Below are 24,711 nucleotides of genomic sequence, written 5' to 3'. Positions count from 1 at the left end.
AGCCTCTCAGCCATGGCTGCTCCAACTAAAGAAGTCAAACGTAAAGGCCAGTCAAAACTTAAATGCTGCAGACTCACAAGGAATGGAAAATTATTATTGAGGAGTGGGCTTACTCAGGCCAATTTTTTGGTTAGAGTTGGGCTTATGAAATAAAACTATAAGTATATATTACACATAATTGTCCCAGGGAGCTCACCGCTGGGGAGATTTATAAAGACAAATAGCTTTATGTGACTTAAGAAGGGATTATAGGCATGTAAGGAAATCAAGTATGTCTGTGCTTGCTGAGATGCAAATTACAAGGATGGTTGGCTCTCCTGCTGTGGCATCTGGGGGAAGAGAAGGAAGGACCGTGAAGAAAGGCAGGCAGAAGGAGGGAGGGAGAAGTTTGATCCCAGCTCTAAAGAGTTGTATTTTCTCTCTCACTCCCCAACTTGGACACTAAAGAAGAGAGTTTTTCAGCCTCCAAAGTCTGTTCTTTTTTCTGGTTTCAAGCAAGTTGTTTGTTTGCATATATAAAACAAGACCCTGGCCGTGGGTGGGAAGGGCATCCCAGGGTCACCTGTAGCTGGTCCACCCTCACCAGAGAGACCCTCCCCATCGCCAGCCTCCCTGTCTCCTAGTCAAAAATAATTGGGGAACTCAGATACAGAGAACAGATGGGTGGTTACCAGAGGGGGGGGGGGGGGTGGGCAAAATGGGTGAAGATGGTCAAAAGGCACAAACTCCCAGTTATAAAATAAATAAGTCCTGAGGATGGAATGTACAGCGTGGGGACTGTAGTTAATAATACTGCATTGTACCTCTGAAAGCTGCTAAGAGACTGCATCTTAACATTCTCATCCCAAGAGAAAAATGTGTAACTATGTGTGGTGACAGATGTTAACTAAACTTATTGTGGTGGTCATTTTGTAATATGTATAAATAACAAATCATTGTTGTGCACCTGAAACTAATATATTATATATGTCAATTATATCTCAATTTAAAAAAAGAAAAAAAATTGGGACTTCTAGCAGAAGATCCCATTCTCTCTTGCCCCGGCTTTATCTGAATGCTTTGCTCTGCAGAACATGTTAAGAGCCAGGACTTTGGACCCTGTATCCAGGCACGGCCACTTCCTGTGTGATTTGGGGCCATCTACTGAACCTTTCATCATCTGTGGAAGAATAATGACCCCTCTTCCCTCATAGCGTCATGATGAGGCTTTAACGAATCAGTCTCTAGCGAGTTTAAGGCAGTGCTTCTAACGTAGCAAACTACTCCACCTGTGGCTGGTGATGAGGCTGAAGGAGGAGGAGGAGGAGGAGGCTGTGAACTAACGGATGGTTTAGGACAACTTCCTGTAACAGGTTTGGCACAGAGTGGAGAACCTTGCTTCTCAAAGCGGGGTGTGGGGACCAGCAGCAAGGGCACCCTCCTCCCCAGAGATGTCAGAGCCCTCTGCCCCGCAGATCTACCATCTCAGAGCCTGCGTTTTAGAAAACCCCAGGTGATTTGTGTACATTAATGGGTGAGAAGCGCTCATTTAAAGCATAGCTTCTGAAGTTGCCCACTTGGGTTTGAGACCAACTTCATAGATATGCATCCTTGGGCAATTTCTTAAATTTCCTGTGCTTCGGCTTCCTGGTCTGAAGGCCATCATGTCTACCCCGCAGGATTGTTGTGAGGATTAAATGAAATCACAGATATCTATATAAGTAAGGACTTAGGATGGACCTTTCATTGTTTTTAATCCCCACAAAGGTCAGACCTGGATCCGTGGCAACCTGGCCTCTCCCTGGAATAAGTTTGCATCCCCCGTGTTCTCACAGCTGACTCTAACCCTTCAAGTCCTATGGCATCTGTGTTGGCTTTTTCCTGCACAAGCCCTTGTCTCCACAGGCACCATTTACTTTTGCCTGAGGAATGCAGGCTCTCCCAAGCACTCCCCTCCCAGCTTCCCAGTGCACATACCTCACCTTTTGCAACACAGAGGCCAGGCTGGGGCACAAAATACCAAACATTTCTTTTCCATGATTCTCTCTAGGCAATGCCCAGTGAATTCCCTCTGAAGTAAGAATTCGTTTCTGAACAACAGACTCAGTGTCTGCAATGGTTGTTTTCTTTTTCTACTCTGGTGGCTTCTGTGTCCTTAATGATAAGTCTTTTTTTAGGCTCAGCCTCTCAGCCCAGATGACGTCTGCTTGGCCTGTGTACCATGCCCGGAGTCCCCAAGGAGTCCCCAAGTGTTGTATACGTTACAGGCTCATCAAGGTTAGGTTAGAACTTGGCAGCACTTACCAGGGACAGGCACCACCAGTCTATTTTCTGGGTGGCAATGAAAAACAACAAACCACATAGAAAACTCCTGGAGGAGAGTAGGAAGGAGGAAGGGAGGGAGGGAGAGAGAGAAGGAAAGAAGGAAATTCTCATTCCTTGACTGGGATTTGGTCAAAAAACCCTGCCTGGGACCCATGCAAATTATAGACATTGCTCTGGCCTCTGTGTCTGAGGTGACTCCTCTAACCTGTCATCGGAAAGGCCTGTGGCTGCAGTGTTTTGCCCAGAGGGGAGAGGGGTTTGTCCTCAGCCATCCACACCCTCTTGCTGGTCTTCCCTCATGAACAGGAGCCCACACTTGAGGGCCTCTGTGGCCAGGGAGAAAGGCAAAAAAAGTAGCCCATATGGCCATGTGAGCAGGGGGCTCTCACCCCGCCCTCTGGGGCCCATTCATCGCCTCCGTCACCCACTGCACAGCCCTGCCTGGGTGCCTCCTGACACCGTGTCCCAACCAGCTGCCTCTCTCTGCTCTAGCAACAAGCTGCTAATCAGAAAAATCATCAACAGGGCTTGAGAAACCCAGGGCCTTGAAGATTCCTACAGACATCACGATACAAAGTAGGATTGCAAGAAAACAAAGACCTACAGCCAGCCACACATGACACACCCACTCGCTCACACACACAGTCTCACACGCACAAAGCTGACGTCTGCAAGCACACCTCACTCAGGCCGTGCAAGGTGCCCCCTTCAAAGCCTCTGGTTGCTGTGGACATGGAACAGAGTCCCACACCAAACCCCACATTTTCTCCTCAGGTGTCAGAAGGGGGTCTGGTGGTGAGAACGTGGGCTCCTTGAGGGGCAAAGGCAGGAGATGTGCTTGTCCACAGGAGGATTTTCCATGAAGAAATCTGGGACTCCGGAGGAGTCCAGCCGGCAACTCGGCGCTGACCAAGGCACTCGATGTTCACTTCACCCTGTCTGCACTCCCTGGCGTGCCAGGGCACAAACACCAGACGTGGTGCCAGACCTTCAACGCCCTGCAGGCTCCTCTGAGAGGAGGAATCCGGCAATGGGCCTGGGGCCAGAGCCAGACCGTGCTCTGCCTCCTTTGGGCGAAGTCACAGTGACCCCAAGTGGTCACTTTGGTAAGACACCCTCTGAACAAGGTACCACCTTCCAGGGGCCAGAAAGTGGGGAATGGGCTGCAGAGACCCAGGCAGAAGAGAGAAAGAAAGGGCAGAGGCTTCCATACCCCTCCTCCCCACAGAGCTGGCACATAAGGGTGTCTGTCCCCCCATTTGTGTTAAAGGGCTGGGGCAAGGCCAGGAGGAAAGCCAGGTGGGGAATTTTCATCTTCTGCTTTGGCTTCTTCAGCAGGCAGTGTTTGTTCAGTAAAGACCAGAGACGGATGTTCCTGTAGGACAAGGATGATGAGCCGTGCTTCTCATTAATCTCATCAGCAACGAGAAAGTTGTACCTGAGGTTTGTGGGCTCAGTCCCTCCCTTAAAGTCAGCACAGAATCAGCTGCTTCTCTTGATGCTCTCATATCATCCATACTCCAAAAGCAAGGAGATGTCCTCCAACGCCTGACTCATTCAGGGAACCTGAAGGAGCAACTACCATTACCCAAGAAGATAAGAATGGGGAGCCTGGGAACTCAGGTGTCCATTCCAATAAGAAGTAGACTGTTGCTATCTGGTATGATTTCAGGGGTTCCAGGTGATCCTCTGTCTCCAAATATCTCCCCATCTATGAAACCCCTGGGACCCAAATCTACTGCTGGCAAATTTCCCTAAGAGGCACCCTCCATTAGGTCCCTGGTTTTCATGACTTATTTTACCCGATCTGCCTTTGCACATGTTGTGCCCTCTGCCTGTGATGCCCCTTCCCCAACCAATGTCCCCTGAGCCCTCAAAGCCCCGTTCACAGATATCCTCTTTGGAAGTCTTCCCAACACTCCCAACAATGCTCCGCCATGCTGTATGAATAGATTTTTTTCACTATGCTACATACTGAATTAAAACATTGAAAAAATCAAATCTCTTGACTCAAAGACCTAAGAGTCTAGTGAGGAGACTGCCATAAAAACTAACAATAAAACTAAAATCACATAATTGCTATTAAAGCTAAGAGATTGACCACAAGCTCCTTGGGGACAGGGTCCTCAGTTTTTCCCACCCTTTGAAGGGAGGTTCCTGATGCACTGGGACCAAGCAAATCCCTAACCCCAGTTTGGTAGACATGAGCTTCACAGGCATTTGGGTGATGAGTGTAGGGATTTAAAGATGGAAAGAGTCCATATTTCTGCATGTCCACCTGAACTCAACCCAGCCTGCAGACCCCAAGTGTCTTATTCATGTTTTTGCTGGCAAGAGACAGCAATCTCAGCTTCACGGGCCTCCTCCTCCCACTCCTTGCCCACCAGCAGCAGGAAGCATGAAGGACAGGTCTCTTAAACAGGGGCAAGTGACTCATTCTGCCTTTATCACCCACGGTCCTTGAAGTACAGGTGAGAATTCACTAGCCCCTCTTACTCTCCAGGCCTCATTGCTCTCTTCCTGCTCACCGTGCCCCATCCTGACCCCCAGAGAACTCTGTATCTCCTTCCCCCAACTTTTTCTGGTCTTGGCTGGCTCTCAAGGCTCAAAACTCAAGCCCCTTTTCTAGAAAGACTTCTCTGGCTTACTCTAGCCCATGCTGATCTCACCCCTCCTCTGAAATGGTCTTCTTAACCATCTGCCCCTGGTGTAGGGCCGAATTCCAATGTGCTTGCTCCACTCCCCTCAACTGGCCTGTAAGACCGTTAGGGATGGGGACCATGCTAGGATGTGTCGGAAAGAACAAAGGACTTGTGCTCCACACCCAGTTTTATCACATATTAGCTTTGTGGCTTTGGTCAAGGAATGAACTTCTCTGAGCCTCTGTTTGCTTGTCAGTAATGTCCTCCTGGCGGAGCTACAGGGGCATTAAATGAGATAACATGGACAAATCTCTAAGAAACTATAGTTAACAATAGTACTCTTGACCATCAGTCACTCAAAAATTCTCCTTCAATTTTTATCCCTCCTTTCTTCCCTCCCTGTCTTCTTCTAGAGTACCTATTTCGTGTAGCTCAGTGCTTGGCTTCTTATGGATGCTCAATAAATAATTGATTTCCTTCTTTAGTACAGATGTCTTGTTATCTCATTAAGGACAAGAGTGATGTCCACTCAGCTCACCCCAGTATCCCCCCGACATGGCCTTGTGCCTGACACAATGGAGTCCCTCCGTGATACCCATTGAGTGAATGAACTGTGTGCTTTGGGAGCTCAGAAAAGAATGGGTGTGCAGTGAAAGGGCTGAGAAAAGCATCAAGCTCCAAGTTGAACAAAGGAAGTTCTATAAGGGATGGAGAGTGGTGGTCTCCTGAGGGACGAATTTTCTGAGCTACTGTTAAGAAAGGGAACTGAGCCTTTATATGTTACCACCTTATATGTTACCACTTGCAGGAGTTGGATGGAAAGACAAAGGGAGCATTAATAGAGAGCAGTGGGATCTTTAAAAAGTGAGAACTCCCCAGGCGGCCTCGGAGTGCTGATATATGTGTGCTAGATGTGCCTTGGATACACATTTTCTCTTCCGGCAGAACTGTATTTTACCTACTGGCAAAGAGCAACATTTCACTTGTAGCACAGGAAAAGAGCTGCTGAAAATCAAAGGCAAGCAGCAGGCAGGAGCTTATAAGCGAGTCCCACTTCCCCATCCCCTAGACAGAAAGCCTGGGAAGACGGTACTCTTTAAATTCTGCTCTGCGGTTTTCTGGGAGAAGATGATTCCATTGTAAATTATTGAACATTTCATTTAAGCTTCATAAATAAGAAACTCAGATGAAAACGTTACATGTTAGATCCGTTTGGCAACATATAATTTCTGTCTTACTCCCTCGATCTGTCATCTTTCATCTTCGTCGGAGAATTCCTACTTCATTATAGGCAATTGAAGGTCTCAATCAGGTGCCTGAGAGAAGTGGTTTATGTCCCAAAGGTAATCTAATTTCTCCAACCAAGGATGTACCTGGGACTCAGAGCACATCCTGACGGAGATAAATGCGGGCTTCAGGCGGATCTGGGGGCGTTGCAATCACCCACTCAATCTAGCAACAGGTACTCAGGCCAGCCATGGGACAGCTCCTCGCTGACACCTGGACTCCCTGACTCACTGGTTTCATCAGAGCTGACAGGCTAAGCATCAGCAAACCAACAACAGGTGTCCTGAGGACTGATCTGCACCTGCCTGGGGCACGCAACAAAAGGACTCAAAATCTTGGAATAGTTCTCTGAGCAAGGGAATAATAATATCGGCTACTATCACGAGGGGCCAGAGGCTGTGCTTTATACACATTGATTCATCTAATCCTCACAATGACCCTCTGAGACAGATCCTGTGATTCTTCCCATTTTCCAGAAACTGAAGCTCAAAGATGTTAAGTAATCAATGTTTCACAGGTAGAAAGTGGCCGAGCATGAATATTAACGTAAGTATGGCGACCTCAAAGTCTGTCAGACTTCAAAGTTCACCTCTACTGGTATTGGCGCTTTAGAGAAAGAACGAACTAAGAGTTAGGCGTGGATGGAACTGGTGAGAGAAAGGAAAAAGTAGCCTGATTCTAATGCATTCCTGCCAGGGAACCTGGTCGGTAAGGCCTGGTAGGTTCTGCCATACTCAAGCACGAGGGATTTATTGCACAGGCTGCAGTGATGCCATACTGAGGAGGGGGTACAGGGGCCTCTCGCAGCATTCCCCTTCATTAAACCAGGCTGTTTGCTAAGGAAAAGTTGCTCAGCACATTTCCTATCAAAATCCTTCCTCTTACCTCAGGGATCCCAGAGAATTCACAGCTGCTCTGGGGAGGGGATGAACTGAGAGGAGGGGTGGGACATTCCAGTCCCTTAAAAGCCCTGAACCCTGAAGCCAGAAGCCAGAGTGTCATTTCCAGCTGATCACAGACTTACTCTTTTCCTTAGTTTCTTTTGTAAAAAGACGGTGTACCTGTTTGAATAATGTCCCACCCAAAAAATCATGTCTACCTGGAACCTGTGAATGTGACCTTATTTGGAAATAGGGTCTTTACAGATGAAATCAAGTTAAGGTGAGGTCATACTTGATCAGGGCAGGCCCCCAAATTCAATATGACCCATGTCTTTATAAGAAAAAGAGACACAGACACACAGGGAGAATACCACGTGTTATGGACTGAATGTTTGTGTCCTCCCCAAATTCATATTTTGAAATCCTCATTCCCAATGTGATGATATTAGGAGATGGGCCTTTGGGAGATGATTTGGTCAGTAAGGATGGAGCCCTTGTGAGTGGGATTAGTGCTCTTATAAGAGGCTCCGGAGAGTTCTCTCACTTTTTCCGCCATATGAGAAGACGGCCATCTAAGAACCAGGAAATGGAGTCTCACCAGACGTGAAACCTGCTGGTGCCTCGATCTTGGACTTCTTGGCCTCAGAACCGTGAGGAATGATGTTTATTGTGTAAGCCACGCCTTCTGCGGCAGTTTGTTACACCAGCCCAAGCTGACTGAGACACCGTGGGACAACAGAGGCGAGACTGGAGTGCAGCTGCAAGTCAAGGGAAACCAGAGACTGCTGGCAACCACAGACGCTAAGAAGAGGCGAAGGAAGGATCTCCTCTTAGAGCCTTCAGGAGGAGCAGGGCCCTCCTCACGCCTTGATTTGGCCCTCTAGACACCAGAACTCTGAGAGAATAAATTTCTGCTGTTTTTAGCCACTCTGTCTATGGTCATTTGTCACAATAGTCACAGGGAGCTAATGCAGATGGAGGTCAAAACACTTCATGTATTTTGAAAAGAGCAAATGTTATCCTAATGCAGAACAGCGTGATCATTGGCCGTAGCTCTGACAGGGCCACACGGAGCCCCACATAGAACCTACCAAAAGGACTCAGACTGACCAGGGGGCCCCCACCGGTGAGGATTTGCTCTTGTTGCATTTTTCTGTAATCCTACTCCTAATAAGTGAGGGTGAGTTGGATGCTGGTTTGATGCTCAGAATAACGGCCCCCCAAAATAGCCCCATTCTGATCCCTGGCATGTGTGACTGTGTCATCTTACATAGCAAAAGAGAAACTGTAGATGTGAGTAAGTTAAGGATGTTGAGATGGGGAGATTACCTGTGCTATCCAGGTGGGGCCAATGTAATCATAAGGGTCCTTATAAGAAGGATGCAGGGAGATCAGAGTCAGAGTAGAAGATGGGATGATGGAAGCAGAGGTCAGACAGAAAAACAGATTGGAAAATGCTATGCTGCTGGCCTTAAAGATGGATTAAGGGGCCGCAAGCCAAGGGATGCAGGCAGCCTCTAGAAGCTGGGAAAGACAAAGAAATGTATTTCCTCCTAAAGCCTCCAGAAAGAATGCAGCCCTGCTGAACCATTTTAGACCTCAGACCTCCTGAACCGTAAAATAAGGATTTGTGTTGTTTAGAGCCAGTATGTCGTGGTAATTTGTTACAGCAGCAATAGAAATTAATACGCCAGTCAAACCAGTTAGTCTGAAAATTAATGTGGGAGAGGGTAGGGAGACACCCCAGTTAATTCCAGATATTCTGGGAGGCTCCCAGCCATCCTTTGCATTGAAGTCCCAAAGGATTGCTCCGGAGAGACTTATACCTGTAAGTTGGACCATTTTTGCATTTTCTGCATCTTCTCAGAGTCCCCCAGAAGTCATTCTAAAATTGAATCCTTAGCTTTAAACATCCTGGGGCCTGAATTACTGATCTTGGTGGGATCCCACAGCAACAGGGCTTCTGCATGCCCCACACTAAAGGCCTGACAGCCCTGTGCTCAGAGAGAAAGTCCTTCCAGTGTTGCTCCCTAGAAGGGACCCAGGAGTCCCCACACGGCCTCAGTCCCCATCTATAAAAGGTGCAGCTTGGTCCTTATACACAAGCTTTAAGAAATGCTTTAAAGGCCCCTGTCCACATAGTTTCTCTCCGTTATATACTCTCCCCATTCACAGCTTAAGCAAGAAATCCCTTCCCCAGCTGTAGCCAACCTGAGACTCTAAGTACCAGAGGGAGACCTTCCACAGGAAAGCACCCTTCTGGAGGTCACTGACAAGGGCAGCCTCACTGTCTGCCTGAGGAGACCAGCAGCAAGAAGGAGGCTCTGCCCTGATCAGTTCATTCAGGAAGGACTAAACACAAGATCTGAACAGGAGTCTAGGGTCATTTGCTTCCCTCCTTTCAGCCTTTCCCACCCCTGACACACACATGGAATAATGTTTGTTTCTGCATCAACCAACAGATCTGGTACCTGGCACTGAGTATGGAGTTGGAATATCTGCCGTCATGAACTCACAGCAAAGTGTGCCAGCCACCATGAACGCCAGGACTGGTGAGTAGGCGGATCGGTGAGGAAGAAGACCCGGATACTCTGTAAGCCCGAGGAGCCATGGAGGCTTGTCCTGTAAGGACTGGTCAGAAGGCAATGCTCCCTAGATAACAGGTTCCAGGTGACAGTTATCCACCTAGGCACAACATCTACCTGCAGCTCTTTGATGCCTTCTGCCTGACCTCCAACATCCGACACACAGGATGGAGTCCCACCCTCTTCCCCACAGATGTGTGCATGGTGTCCGTGGTCTGAAGGGCTGCCCACAGCTGTGCAGAACGGAGGTGGACAATCCAAGATAGGTTGATGTCATAGCACATCATATTTCTTTTAGACCACCACACAGCAGGCAGAATGTGGTATCCCTCACTGTGCATGACAGAAGCCCTCAGAAAGGCCACAGGGATGAAGGCCTAGACTTGGAAGGAGCCCATTAAATCTAAGGGCAATGGAAAAGTCCCCTTGAGACCCTTGCTACTCTGGATCCAGCACTTTTGCTTCCAGACCCTGGATAAATCTCAAAGTCACTCTAGTACCTTAGGTACAAGCACCCTGCACTGGGCTGGGAATCTTGAGCCAATCTCTGTCACAAGGCTCAGTCTAGCATAGACAACCTCTCTGGAGAACCACATGGACATAAGTCCCCAGGAGTCCTCAGATCTAGTTGCCTACACAGTCATGGCCAGGTCAGTCAAAATGGTCTCAGGAACAGGGGTTGCTATTGTTTCCAGGAATGGCATATCCCTCCTTGATGGTGGCTCCTGTTTTGCCCTGGTCGGCTTGCTGAGTAAGGCTTGGAGAAAATGAATGCAGAGAGCTTAAAAATCAGCAGCCAGCTTTGTCCCAGAGGTGGCTATTTTCCAGAGGTGTTAGGGCTGCTAATGTCTTTCTGCAGATTGTCGGTCTGTATGCCAAGCCCATGGCCATCTCTCAAAGGGAAGATGCTTAACAAAATATGAGATAAGTGTCAGCAATGACAAGCTAATCCTCATGGTCAGCAGGCCTGCTGATAGCTTAGAAATCCACAGAAAGGTCCAATTCCAATAAATACTGGCCCTCCTGTGTAACTTGTGTAAAATAGGGCACTTATGTTTATCCACAGAACTTGACAGTCCCCGAGACCTCATGGTGACAGCCTCTTCGGAGACCTCCATCTCCCTCATCTGGACTAAGGCCAGTGGCCCCATTGACCACTACCGAATTACCTTTACTCCATCCTCTGGGATTGCCTCAGAAGTCACTGTGCCCAAGGACATGACCTCGTACACACTGACAGATCTAGAACCTGGGGCAGAGTACATCATTTCAATCACTGCTGAGAGGGGTCGGCAGCAGAGCTTGGAGTCCACCGTGGATGCCTTCACAGGTACCAGGGCAGCAGAAATCCCAGCCAGGTTCAGGGATCAACAGATCTTAGCATGGGAAGGCCATCTAGGCAACCCATTCTTTTAACGCCCCATTTCCTTTAGAGGAGGAAGAGATGGATGTAATGAATACACCAAGAAGGAAGGGTTGGAAGTAAAGGGTAGAGATGAGCTAGGCTGCCCACATGCCTGAAAATTTGTGTCTGGTTTCCTACAGCCTCGACATAGTGGTTGATTCTGTCCATCTTCCCCTGCCTGCACTAAACCAGTGGGCATTCAGAGGATCCATGGGATCGTATTAAATTCCTTCCAAGAGAGAGCTTTTAAATCCTGGATCAGTATTATGAATAACTCCCAGAGATAATGCTGGCTTTATCCTGCTGAGGACATTCACTTTTCAGAATGTGGCTTGGAGAAAGATGAACGGACAGGACTGGAGAGTGAGGAGGTAGAAGCTCAGGGTCAGCAGGTGAAGGTACAGTCCTTATTAGCAAGAAAAGTAGATCCCTTCAGTCAGATAGCTCTTCTAGCCCAGTGGCCCTACCACCTCCTGTGTGTTTCAGAACCATCCATCTTCTCTATTTTGCAGGCTTCCGCCCCATCTCCCATTTGCACTTTTCTCATGTCACCTCCTCCAGTGTGAACATCACCTGGAGTGACCCATCTCCGCCAGCAGACAGACTCATTCTGAACTACAACCCCCGGGATGAAGAGGAAGAGATGATGGAGGTCTCCCTGGATGCCACCAAGAGGCATGCTGTTCTGATGGGCCTACAACCAGCCACTGAGTACATTGTGAACCTGGTGGCAGTCCATGGCACGGTGACCTCTGAACCCATCGTGGGCTCCATCACCACAGGTGAGGCTGGAGGACTTGACAGCAGGTGGTGAAAGGGGTTCCCACAGTAGCCTTTGACAAATCAATGAAACTTAGAAAGAGAAACATCCAAGGAATAGGGGACTGCCTCATTTGGCTAGAGAGGGTCTATGAGCCACCTTTTCCAGAGCTATGCAAAATGTAGAAGATGGGAAATTTCCATTTAGAAGGCAGAATGGACTCAATGTCTTGAGAAGGCCAAGGCTTGAATATTGGTCCAGAAGTCCTCCCATAACTAGTGTAGGAAAAAGCCCTGGAGAGAGTTAATCTCCCGGAGGAAATACTTCTGCAGTGAGGAGACATCTGCTCCTATTCTGGAGGGCCATCTCTTCACTGCCCAGTGAGGTCACTAACACAAATGATGCTTCCTCAGATATGGGACTAGCGTGGAACCATGTAGGGACCTGGTACATAGAGAATGGGGTTGATTTGCATGGTGTTTGGAAAACACAGGCATTCTGAGATGAATTGGATCATTCTCATCTCATCATTCCCAAATACAATCACAAATATGAGTATGTATGTGGGTGAGGACATGTGTGTTTGAGTGGTTTCCTACATACCAACAAGAACTCACAAACTGGACAAGCGGATTAAACACTCAGCTGGTTTTGACTCTGCGATCCTCCAGCAGTCAAAAAAATAAGGTATACAGTATAAACGAAATACAATTTAGAAAGTGGATTTGTTCTGGACTTGTGCTCTGAAATCCCTCTACAGTCAATAGGCAGTTTTTCCAAAGTGAACCAAAGGTGATTGCTAAAAAAATAAGAAAGATCAAGTTGGGTTTGTCCAAGAGAAGTTGCCCCAGAGAAAATGACCATGTTGCCCTCGGTTCAAAACAAAACACACAAACTTAAAGGAAAGTTCTCAGTTGGCCTTTAGGTAGTAATAGTTGCTACACAAGCACAGATCTTACCAAATTGACTTCATGTTTTTAAAACATTCTCAATGAACATGGCTTTGGCCATATCCATGAGGTTTCAGATGAGACTTCAGCCTCACCATGGTTTTAAGGATGCCCTAGTACACAGAAAGTTCTTACAGGCCTCTTGGACACCATTAGCACATGGGCCATGTAAAGCCAAGGATAAGAATCCCTTTTTCACACTTTCTGTCTTTCTGTCTTTTTCCCACAACCACTTGGATCCTTGTAGGAATTGATCCCCCCAAAGACATCACAATCAGCAATGTGACCAAGGACTCAGTTATGGTCTCCTGGAGCCCTCCTGTTGCATCTTTTGATTACTACCGAGTATCATATCGGCCAACACAAGGTAATAAAAATTATCTGATTTCTCAAAGATGAATGGGATTTGGAGCTAGGTGAAGATTGTTATGGGAAAACTAACGTACGCCAGAGGATATCACCCCCATGCCTGCATTTTTCCTCCTCTCTGTGGCATGCTCCAACAGAATGAGAGTGGGTTGATGAGAAGCACCCAAGAAACCCTACGCTCACCAACTCCTCTCACAAAAGGCTTGATTACGTGTACCCAGAAAGCAGGCCCTTCACCAGCAGAAGTAGCTAGTCACCATTATCTAGGCAATGTAGTAAGGAACAAAGAGCTCTAAAAGAATCTGCCAAGAGCCAGGGTCATGTGCACTTTCCTGAGAGAGTAAAGTCTAAGACTAGAACCCTGGGGGATGCCTAAAGATCCAGCAGAGCCAGACGAAGCCTTGGAGGGAACCACAGTGACAGTGGTCCTATTTTTGCCACTCCAGCCAAGTCCTGAGTCAGAAGAAGTTGGCCCAGATCTCCCCCGCATCCTGCCAGTTCTTGCTAGCACATGTGGCATTGTTAACAAAGTGAAAGGCGTGCTGACTTCCAGTGAGCGGGTGGGATAGTTTTCCAGGCTACCATGTCTCTGGGTTGCACGGACCACTCTTTGCAGCCATGCCCTCTATACTGCCTTAGAAAGACCAGCTTGTTAGAAAACCACCTAATAAATAGTTCTTTTACTTTGCTCCAAGGAACCTGTTAAATGAGGGGGTGAGACCAGCATGTAAGTTCTCTCGAGCATTGTCAGTCCACGCACCATTTTTCTTCCTTCCCCACCAACTGTTAAGTCTTGCACCCATCCGTGCTTCATGACAAAGTGCCATCAGGAGCTCCTATGTGAACTATGCCATGAGCTGCTTTGATGAGAGATCTGCTCAACTTTAACTGTGGCTTCTGCTTTTCCTTAGTGGGACGGCTGGACAGCTCCGTGGTGCCCAACACTGTGACAGAATTCACCATCACCAAGCTGTACCCAGCTACCGAATACGAAATCAGCCTCAACAGTGTGCGGGGCCGGGAGGAGAGTGAGCGCATCTGCACTCTCGTGCACACAGGTAGGCATGCCTCCCTGTTGGGGGCCAAGTCAGGACCCCAGCTGAGGACCTGCAGCAAACAGAAGAGGCAAAGAGCGAAGTTGTTCTGGCTGATACAGAGGACACTGGCTCTGGGCTTGGAAGCTCCACTCCTAGGCACTCCTCTGACTCACTGTGTCATGCAAAGCCATCTGCAACTTCTCCCCGCACTGATATTTCTCTCTAATACTAGTTTAGAGAGTCACCCTCTAGGGTTCTTATTGGTTTAGGTCAGGAATTTTCATGGAACTTCCAATATGACAGATGACCTTTCAAAGACACACCATGGAAGTGAATTCCAGAACAGACCTGAATCATCCTATGTAATTTTTTTTAAAACTCACAGAAGGAAATGCCACCTCAGAGAAGGAAAGGGTTGTTATTCTAGTAACAACCCTCAGGGTCAGGAAACCTCTCTCCTATATTGCCAGAAACCACCAAGCAGCTGCATTTGCTCTTGCTTCAGGCTTGAGGGAGGAAGAAGGTGGCAGCTTTCCTCTGGACAATGAGCCCCTTGGATGGGGCTGAGGATGGGGCTTCTGCGGCAGCTCCACCACCCCTCCTTCTCTAGCCTCTCAGCCAGCCCACAATGCAGAACTAGGAAAGATTTGCTGTAGAAGTCACCAGAGGGGACAGTCACAGTTTTCTGTCCCCAACCCCCAGAACTAACCTCCCAGTTAAGCTATAGTTCCCATAGCACGTGGGAAAACACCCAACTTGTCTCATTAGGAGAACACCTGGATTTCCTGAGGTTGCTTACTTTCCTCAGAGAATGGTATTTCCTGAATGAGAAAAATGTAACTTGGAATTCCTCACTGCTTTTGTGGATGCTCTCAGAAGCCCAAAAGCAGTGTCTCTAAGGCCACACCCAAAGAAACATTCCTTCAGAAACTCAAAAAAAGTCTTCTTCTACAGACAACACAGGCTATTGGACTCTTCCCTAGTCTCCTTCCAGGCCTAAGACCACAGATAACCCAGCCATGTTGTTGGTTCAGTCTTACCCTTTCTATCAAATTATTTCTGACCACTAAAGTATCAACACTAATTGACCCTGAAGTGATACCCTATGAGTCAAAAGAAGCTCTCACACCTTCCTGAAAGTCTTAGAAATTCATGACAAAGAAATCAAGCTTTTTCTCACTGAGGACAATAAAATGGACTTGAAGAGCCTCCTACCCCCAAGGAGAAAGAGAGCAGCAACTCAGGTCAATAGCTCATTCTTTGGGTTCTTGGTGATAAGCAGCGAGCATCTTTAATGCAGATGTTCACCAGTGTGCCAACACAAACCACCCCCAACCAAGTCCAGGCAGAGCTATTTTGTAAACTCCCAGTAACCAGATTGCTCACAGAAACGTCTTATTTTGTTGTTGCTTGTTGTTGTTGTTCTAACGTGAAGTCTATGATCTTACAACTTTTGGAAATGAGCACTCCTTCAGGGTCTCATGCTTAATCTCAGGGAGATCAAGCTAACCATAGTCTCATAAGACTTTTCTTCTTCATTTCTTCTCCTAAGGTCACATCAGAAGAACTCATTGAAGGCATAGATTATGGATACAATTCAGATGTAAACTGTAAAAACATTTTATGGTTGTTGCTTTGAAGTGATGGGCATGGGAAAGCAATAAAAATCTTCAATTAGAGAACAGGGCCAAATCAACAGCACATCTTGATCCCCAAAAGTAAATTGCATGACACTTAGGTTGAGCTGATACCTAAACTGTCGTAATAACGTTCATCTCTAGAATAAATCCCAACTCTATAGAAGGGAAGCACAGTAATAAAACAAAGGCACAGAGCATGGGCAAATGAGAATACAAACATGGTCCTATGACAAGCAAATCTTGTTGCCCCAACAGGCACTCTTGGCCTTAAACCTAGAAGAATCTCCTTGATTCGCTATGTCACAAAAAGGATACCAGGACTCAGTACAGAGTAAGCTTTGTGAGTAGTAAAGCAAGAATTCAATAATCACATACGACTTCAGAGGAAAGCTGAGTCCCATTCAGTCCTGGCACAAATATGTATTGAGCACTTTCTAAGTTCTAGGTGCCAGGAACACTTCTGCCTTCACGGAGCTCCCACCACACCTCTTGAAGTTCAACAATACAGATGGTTCCACAGGCATGCCCCTTACATTTATCAAAGTGCAAATATCTTGGGAAGTGTATTATCTCATTAGCTAAAGAAATATAACAATTTCTATATTCCTTAGTTCTCCATCTAGGCTTAAATGTCTAAGACACAACAGCCATAACTTGGAATCCCCCACAGCGCCTGACCGTACTCTGTACATAAGAAGTTAATGAATTAAGAGGAAGATCTGGGGGCAATCAGAGGAGAGCTGGGTACTTGAGAGGAAGGCAGAAAGGGAGAGGAGGAAGGGGCTGGTGGGAATCAGAGGGGATAAGGGAAAAAGGTCTCCACTCACTTCATTATTTTGTTCAGCAGCAGACATGAGTCGTGGGTGAATCTACAGGAGATAGTTCACTACAGTTCCATGCTGCAGTTCCTCTCACCTTTCCCCATACTCTCCTGTTCTCTTTCAGCCATGGACAACCCTGTGGATCTGATTGCTACCAATATCACTCCAACGGAAGCCCTGCTGCAGTGGAAGGCGCCAGTGGGTGAAGTGGAGAACTACGTCATCGTTCTCACCCACTTTGCAGGTGGGTATCTGCAGGCCTATGCATCAGGCAGGTGGGAATGGTGGAGACTGAGGCTGAAGACTAGTGTGAAAGGAAAAAAACCAAAACATTTTGTCAATCTGAGGGACAAATTAGAAATCTTCCTGCTTCAATTTCACTATGAAGCCCTCAAGATGTCCCCAAACTCTGCAAACTGTATCAACTATAGGAATTGAGAAAGCTGACTCAGAAGGTTACAAGAAGGGCACATACCCAAGGGCAAATACAAGAACAGAGAAGTAGCATGAGGAAGACAAAACTCAGAATTAAGCTAAGACCTGGCCCAAAAGGCTATGGGCAGAAAAGCAGACTTGGCTAGATATTCATAGAGCAAGAAAAACACTAAATTTGTAGGATCATGCTTGGAGCAGATACGGGTCTTCTCTACCCACATCCGGCCCAAAAGTTTGAGCCAAGATGAAATCTTGAGTTTCAATGTCTTCTTCACCATGCTTGTTCACCTTATGCTATTTGAAGTTGAACAGAGAGGCCCAAAGCAGAATAGTATTGAGTAGTCCAAGTACCAGGCCCAGGAAAATTATTTCCCTGCCTAAATTATACATATGATCACAGAATTGTTGTGAGTTATATTCAGGAATCCAGAAAACAGAGATACCAGAAGACAGAAGGCAGGCAGATGTCTTACTTCTCAAAAATGGCAGAGAAAGCCAATTCTGTAAGCTGCAAAGAAACAAACTGATTGTCAAAGCTTGGGAAAGTAAAACCCAAAACAGACTATTCAACAAATTGGAAGAGGAATTAGTGATTACTACATAACAGCACAGGTTCACTACAACTAAGTTTTACCAAAACCAGTTTACGTCCTTTTTTTGTTGGCAAATCTGCTAGCACATTTGTATTTCAGCAAGGCATTAGAAAAACCCACTAATCACTTAGATGGAAAAATACATGATGGGTCATATTTGGAGTTACATGGAACTGTAGTTGACTGAATGACCCTCCTCAAAGAATGAATATCATCACTCTGGATACATCCTAACCCCTCTGATACACAATCCACCTCAGCTGCTACCATCCCTCCTTGCATATGATGATCCTGTACTTCTTAATTCTCACCATGCCTTCTCAAGTCACCAGGCATTTGCACATGCTGTTTCCTCCACCAGGAAATTCTCTCTCTACTTGTCTGCCTAGAAAACCCATCCTTCAAGTCTTAGTTTCAACACTATCTCCTCTGTCAAAGCTCCCATTTTTCCCCTAAGGCAGTCAGATGCACCTGCTCACAGGTACAAAAGTACACAGGTCCATCATAGCAATTAACTTTCATTCACTCAACAAATACTTTTGATGCCCTCTCATGTGCCATATACTCTATAAGGCTATAAAGATTCAGAGACAAAACATGAGCTCTTGTCTTCACAGAACCCACATCTAGTGACGATGCAGACAAGTAAATAGTTACAACTCTAAGGGAGCAGTGTCATGATATAGTCAAGCACAAAACACCTTAGATATGTCTTTTGGGCCACTATGATTTGGGATCAGGATGTTGAAGAGAAGAAAGGAGGTGCATCTCAGATAAAATTAAAGAAAGAGAACGGGAGAGAAAAGAAGAAGAGCAGCCTGTGTGCATTTACAGAGATATGAGAGAGCATGAAGAGTTTGAGGAACTGCTATAGTTTGACATGACTGGAGCATTAACTGATGGCAGGATGTTTCAAAGGAGGATATTGACAAGGTAGAGTCATTATGTTTGCTCTTCCAAAGACTCCTTTTGGATTTGAACTTGTTCACATGCCTTCTATGCCTTTAGACCACAAGAAACTTGACACTTCTGGCCCTACCTAGTTTGGAGAAGTGCCTAGTAAACTTTGTTAAATGTTGAATGACTCCAGAATATTCTAAAGGCACAAAGAGGGCTTGGCCCTGATCTAATGAACAGTTTTATCAGTAGCTTGAATGAATCCAGAGAAGACATGCTCACAAATATGTGTATAAAACAAAACTGTGATCAATAAAATCCAAATTCAAATAAATTTTAATAAAGTGAAACAATGGCCCAAAACTCAAGACGGCAAAATGCAATATAAATAAATGGAAAGCTCTGCCTATGGGTACAAAAACTCAACTACATAAGGTTGGGTTGGGTGGTTATAAAGAAAGTCTTTGATTAGTAATAATCTTGCATGTGACACCATATCACATGACTGTCTCAAAACCTAATGGACTAATATAATTGGCACAAATATAAGCATAGGTTGACCCTGTTTGTTTCATTGGGCAGTACTTCTCAACTATTGTTCTCAATTCTCCTGAGTTCTGCATTTCAGCAGGGACACTGATAAACTACTACTTGTCTAGAGAAAGGTAGCCAGGATTGAGATGGTTTTAGAGTTGTCACATACATGTAATAGGGGATGGGGGCTGAATTTTCTCAGTCTGGAAGAGAGAGGACTTGATTAGGAATGGTGGTGGGAAGGAAGGGGTCATGTAGACAAAAGATTTGGCTTATTCTTTATAACTTCAGAGGTCTGAGTAGAAGTTATAGAAAAGATATTTTGGCCTCCAAATAAAGGATATTTTTCTTGGGTCTGGCCCCATGGCCGAGTGGTTATGTTTGCATGCTCCGCTTTGGCAGCCCAGGGTTTCGCCGGTTCAAATCCTGGCCACGGATGTGGCACCACTCATCAGACCACACTGAGGCGGCATCCCACATGCCACAACTGGAAGGACCCACAACTCAAAGTACACACCTATGTACCAGGGGGGTTTGGGGAAAAAAAGGAAAAATAAAAAAATCTTAAAAAAGAAAAAAGATTTCTGAAAAAAAAATAAAGAATATTTTTCTCAATGCAAAACTAGGTGAAAGGGGATCCTTGTATGGAGTAAAATGCTAAGCTAAATAACCTCCAAAATATTTTTTCCAAAATTCTCTAATATTGAATCTTTGGAAATGACTTTGGATTTGATGAGTCTTTCCTAAGTTGAATAGCTTTATTCAATCTTTATCCATGTTCATCTGATTTCAGTTGCTGGAGAGACCATCCTGGTTGATGGAGGCAGTGAGGAATTCCAGCTTGTTGACCTGCTTCCTAGTACCCACTATACTGTCACTTTGTATGCCACCAATGGGCCTCTCACCAGTGGCACCATCAGCACCAACTTCTCTACCCGTGAGTACATGGTCAGCTACATATCCAGTATCCCTGGAGGTTTTTGTGGATCCCGAAAATGATCAGTTTGCTTGTGATAGACTAGATTATAGTCTATAGGCTTTGGACAATGCAGCCATGAGCTATTCTTATTTTAGTTGACTGTGGCCCAAATGCCAGTGGAAGTGAGCTGCAGCTGTTGGCCAGCAGACACATATCTGTTTTCTGCTCTCATCCTGGATCTGGCTGATAGCAGTAGAATCAGGCCAAGAGAGGCCAGTACTGGTGATGCATCTGGCTCAGAAAAGTCTGATGGATATGAAAGGGCTTGATATCGGAGAGAGAGTGCTGGATGTGGTCACAGCCAGGAGAACAGTAGACAAAGATATAGATGTGAGAATGTTATAAGTTCAAAACTGAACTCACAGACATGCAGATTTAACAAGGTCATGGTTTCAGACATAAAGTGTCAGATTGTAAGGTGTCACACCGAGGCCCAGAGGCCCAGATGAGAGAAGAGGGGGATAGCTGTAAGAATAATCATGATACTCAACAGTTGTCTTCTGACCCAGGAGCACCCTTTATGCTCCTGTCCAAGCTAGAGCTGGGTCAGCATGTGAGCAGCCCAGGGACCACACAAGTGGGCAAATAGGTACACATGCCTGGAATCGAACGGGGAGGAGCTGGAGGGGCAGGCGCTCTGGCATTGCCTCCTCTTTGCAGTCCTGGACCCTCCTGCAAACCTAACAGCCAGTGAAGTCACCAGACAAAGTGCCCTGATCTCCTGGCAGCCTCCCAGAGCAGACATTGAAAACTACGTCTTGACCTACAGATCCACCGATGGAAGCCGCAAGGTGAGATTTTTCTGTCAAGGGGAAAGACCATTCCTATCAAGCAATCCTCAAGGAACAAGCTGGGTTTCTCACTATGGATACATAGCATGCTGTTGAGGAAGGAGTCTGCAAGCCAGAGACTTGGGTGCTAATCCTGGCTCCTCTATTCCTCTTCATACAAGTTGAGGCAAAATACTAAACCTCCGTGAGCCTTAGTTTCCTCTCTAGATAATGGGGGTATCTATTCCTGCAACTTCGCTTGGTTGTGGTGCTTCCAACATGATGATGCAAAGCACCTTGGAAATTTCCAAGGCTATAGTAGTACATGATATTGGAATGATTTTTCACTAACAGGGCCAAGCAAACATGAGCTGGATACCAAATTCAACAGCCTTTTACTCCTCCTGATAAGCATTATAAAGGCTACATCTATATGGCCTACAGTAAAGAGATGACAAATTTCTGTTTCATGTGATCAGTTGAAACAGTCCATCTAGAGCACTGGTTGTCAAACTTTTGTTAGCAGTGGAATTCTTTTTTAAAGTGAAATCACGTTCAGAGTAGATTTAAGCAGAGCTAGTCTGTTGGAGACGGAGTAGGCCTAGGATTCTGCTTCCTCACCTGTCGAGGAGGCCCAGTGCAATGCGAAAGCCACTGGATTCGATAATCCAGGTGCCTATGTTTATCCCAATGTGCATCTGGAAGATAGGAGCTGGCCTAAATCTCACAGAGGAGCTGTCCTCTCGGCTTGTTGGCTTGGTTCTCCTCATTGTGGGTTGCAGAGGATGAAAATGACCACTGCAGTACTGACCCAGCTGGCTGTGGGATCTGGACTTCCTTCCCCACTTCCTCTATTGCGAGCCAGTTGCTACCTTTCATCTGCCTTCCTCCGGCTCATTCCACAGGAGCTGATTGTGGATGCAGAGGACACATGGATCCGACTGGAGGGCCTGTCAGAGAGCACAGACTACACAGTGCTCCTGCAGGCAGCCCAGGACGCCGCGCGGAGCAGCATCACCTCCACAGCCTTCACCACAGGTGAGAGACTTTCCGCCACTTCCATCCCTTCTTCTCCCCTGCATGACGTTTGTGTCCTCGGCAGCCTCTGCTAAGACTTGAGCAGGGAGGAGCCTACCAAAGAAACTCAATTGCCTCTTTCTGCAAAGGAAAATTATTTTTTCCTCCACTGCTGCCTTTCCCACTTTCAAGGTCCTGCCAGGAAACCTCTCACTACCAAGGCCACCGTAGGAACCAACAGCACTAATCCCTGGTCCACCTGGACCAACTAAACGCACCAAGTAAAGACATCAGGTTCCTGTTGAGATTTTCTGCACGTGTTTTTCCAGCAAAGTTCCGTTCCCTCCCGTCTTCCTCCGCTGTCTGTAATCAGAGAGTCACCTAGTAAAAATAGCAGTAGTCAACACTCAATATTAAACCTATGATTCTTCTCCATACACAAAGCACTTTTGCATTCCTATGGTCTCAAGTCAGTCCTTATAACAACTGGTAAGGAGGGCCTTATCATCCCCATGTCACAGATGATGAAACTGAGGAGCATGGAAATCAAATGACTTCTATGGCTAGTAAGAGGCTGGGTCAGAACTTGAACTGAGTTCTTCTCCTTCTAAATCCAGCTGCTCCTCCTGCCTTCCCTCATTTAAGTATCAGCAGATGATACTTGGAAATGTCCCTAAGGGATAAGAGTGTCCTGATGTGTATAACAGGAAATAAACTAATATCTAGCCTTTGAGGGCTATGTGACGGGCACTGCTCTAACTGTATTACTTGCATTATTGAATTTAATCCTCATGACAGCCTACAAGGTATGTTCTATTATCCCTATTTATGGGTGAGGAAACTGGGCCACAGACCAGTGAGACAGCCCACCCAAGAGCCCGGAGCTCTTAAATAGGAGAGCTGGGATTTGACTGCGGTTGTTCTGGCTCTGGGCTCTGTGCCGTGAGCAGTCCTCTCTGCCTCCTCCCACGGTGCCTCTCTACAGTCTGGAGTCCAGACTTTGAATTCTCTCCCTGCCCCACATTCTAGGGGTGTGGCCGTGCACGTGCGTGGGGCAAGTGTGAGCACGTTGCTCATCCCTAGACGCCTGCCTGCCTGCCATCTCAGAGCTCCAGGATGATTGGATTCCTGCCCATGCCCCAACACCAGAGAGGGGTGACAGAGCTCCCCTCCCCTGCCCAGGGGCCTCCCCCATTAGACTTGTTCTGTATGACAAAGCAGGACACCAGATCAAATGCACCAAATGTTGCCAGGGGTTGTTTAGGGTGGTGAGATTGCAAATGAGGCCTCTTTTTCCTGCTTTTTATACTTTTCAATATCTTACAAAGTGTCTACAATGAGCACAGTAATCATAAAAACAATTTTTTAATTAAAAAAATTAAAATAAACCTTGGTCTTGCAACCAAGACAAGAATTCAAGACATGCTCCTATCAAGTGGAACTGGAAGGAGGACTCATCTCTTTTATCGGGCTGAAGTCAGTTATGCTCACACTCCCTGCCCTTTCAAGAGGTCTTGTCTCAACCGAGGTGCTACCGTCTTCTTGTTCAAGCCCTGCCCTGCACATTCACAGGTTAAATAAGGTTCTTTTGTGGTCCTCTTTTCCAAGCCACCACCCAAAGATCCATGTATTAGAGATTTCTACTGAATTAAGACCTTCTTTCCCATAAAAAGGACACAGATGACAGAAATGTAAATATAGCTCCCAATTTGCATATTTATTAGGTCTAAACCAATCATTTCGTCCCCATAATGCATGGGTTTCGATGCTTGCTCAGTGTAGTATGACCTTTTAATTCCCATGCTAGTAATGCACAGATGCTGGCTGTGAGCTGTATGACAATATAGCTGAGGTTTCTGCAGTGTCTTGCTCCAGATGCCCCAGGGCTGAAAGAGACCCTGGCCTCTCTTAGATGAAGCTGCCCCAGGGGCTGTGCAACAGTTTGAGTCTGGGACCCCAAATCCAGCTAGGGGCTCAGCAAGATCCAATAAGCAGAGGGTTAACAATTCCCTGAAGTCTGGAGAGGACACCAGGGTAGTGGCTTTGTTTGGTAGACAGTGCAGAGGGACCATCAGGATGTTTTTAGGTGTTTATTTGTTTTTACAAGACTCCAATTGACACTGGGCTTCCATGGCATGACCAATACCAACTTGGAAAGGAGAACGCGGAAGAGCCCATGTTCCTGTACAGTGTAGTTACTGACCGAGCTGCTCCATGTAGAGTTTGGGATACCAGCAGAGGACTTGCCACTACTACAGTGGTACTTGGCAAAGACATGTCCATGTTTGGAAGCTTTTGCAGAGTTTTACCGGAAAACCCAAATTTGGATTTAAGTCACTGATGCATACCAAACACTGTCAGCTTTGTCTTGGAGACTTATCAGAACCCACTGAAATGAGTGGTTGCAGAATGAAAAGCTTGTGGACAGAGGTTATGCATGTGAAAGTGCCTTGCACAAAGCCTGGCACATAGCAGTCATAATCAGTGTTGGTTGAACTGAATAGTTTAATCCCAGCTGCAGAGCACAGAAGAGGGGTTTCTGGTGAAAGCAAGCTGTAGGAAGAGAGGATTCTCCATATCCCTCGCAGGGATGGCACAGGAAAGAGGCACTGCCTGCAGAATCTGATACCCAAAGTCCCTCTAATTTCAGGCTCCTTCTGCCACCCAAAATGCAAATTTCCTTGAATAAATTGCACTAAGTCTACAGTTATTTGCATGCCAATATTAATGAGTCTTCATTGCCTGTCCGACGTCCCTTCCCCTATCTTTTCTACCCCCCTCCCATTCCCTGCTCCCCAAGCCAAA

The 24,711-nt window shown here is 46.4% G+C and overlaps 1 protein-coding gene across 1 annotated transcript in view; it reads left to right on the top strand.

Moving 5' to 3' along the window:
• Positions 1–24,711, top strand: part of TNR (tenascin R) — a 78,486-nt gene that overhangs the window by 28,894 nt on the left and 24,881 nt on the right. The window contains exons 8-16 of the mRNA XM_046683020.1: positions 9,577–9,666; positions 10,766–11,029; positions 11,617–11,886; positions 13,062–13,181; positions 14,095–14,241; positions 16,806–16,925; positions 19,934–20,077; positions 20,780–20,910; positions 21,795–21,927. Of these exons, the coding sequence (XP_046538976.1) occupies positions 9,577–9,666; positions 10,766–11,029; positions 11,617–11,886; positions 13,062–13,181; positions 14,095–14,241; positions 16,806–16,925; positions 19,934–20,077; positions 20,780–20,910; positions 21,795–21,927 (1,419 nt within the window). The remainder of the gene's footprint in view (positions 1–9,576; positions 9,667–10,765; positions 11,030–11,616; positions 11,887–13,061; positions 13,182–14,094; positions 14,242–16,805; positions 16,926–19,933; positions 20,078–20,779; positions 20,911–21,794; positions 21,928–24,711) is intronic.

This window comes from Equus quagga, chromosome 13 (assembly GCF_021613505.1).
Source record: "Equus quagga isolate Etosha38 chromosome 13, UCLA_HA_Equagga_1.0, whole genome shotgun sequence".
Classification (NCBI taxonomy): Eukaryota; Metazoa; Chordata; class Mammalia; order Perissodactyla; family Equidae; genus Equus; species Equus quagga.
Note: the sequence above shows the minus strand (reverse complement) of the source record. Positions and strands in the feature narration are given on the sequence as shown.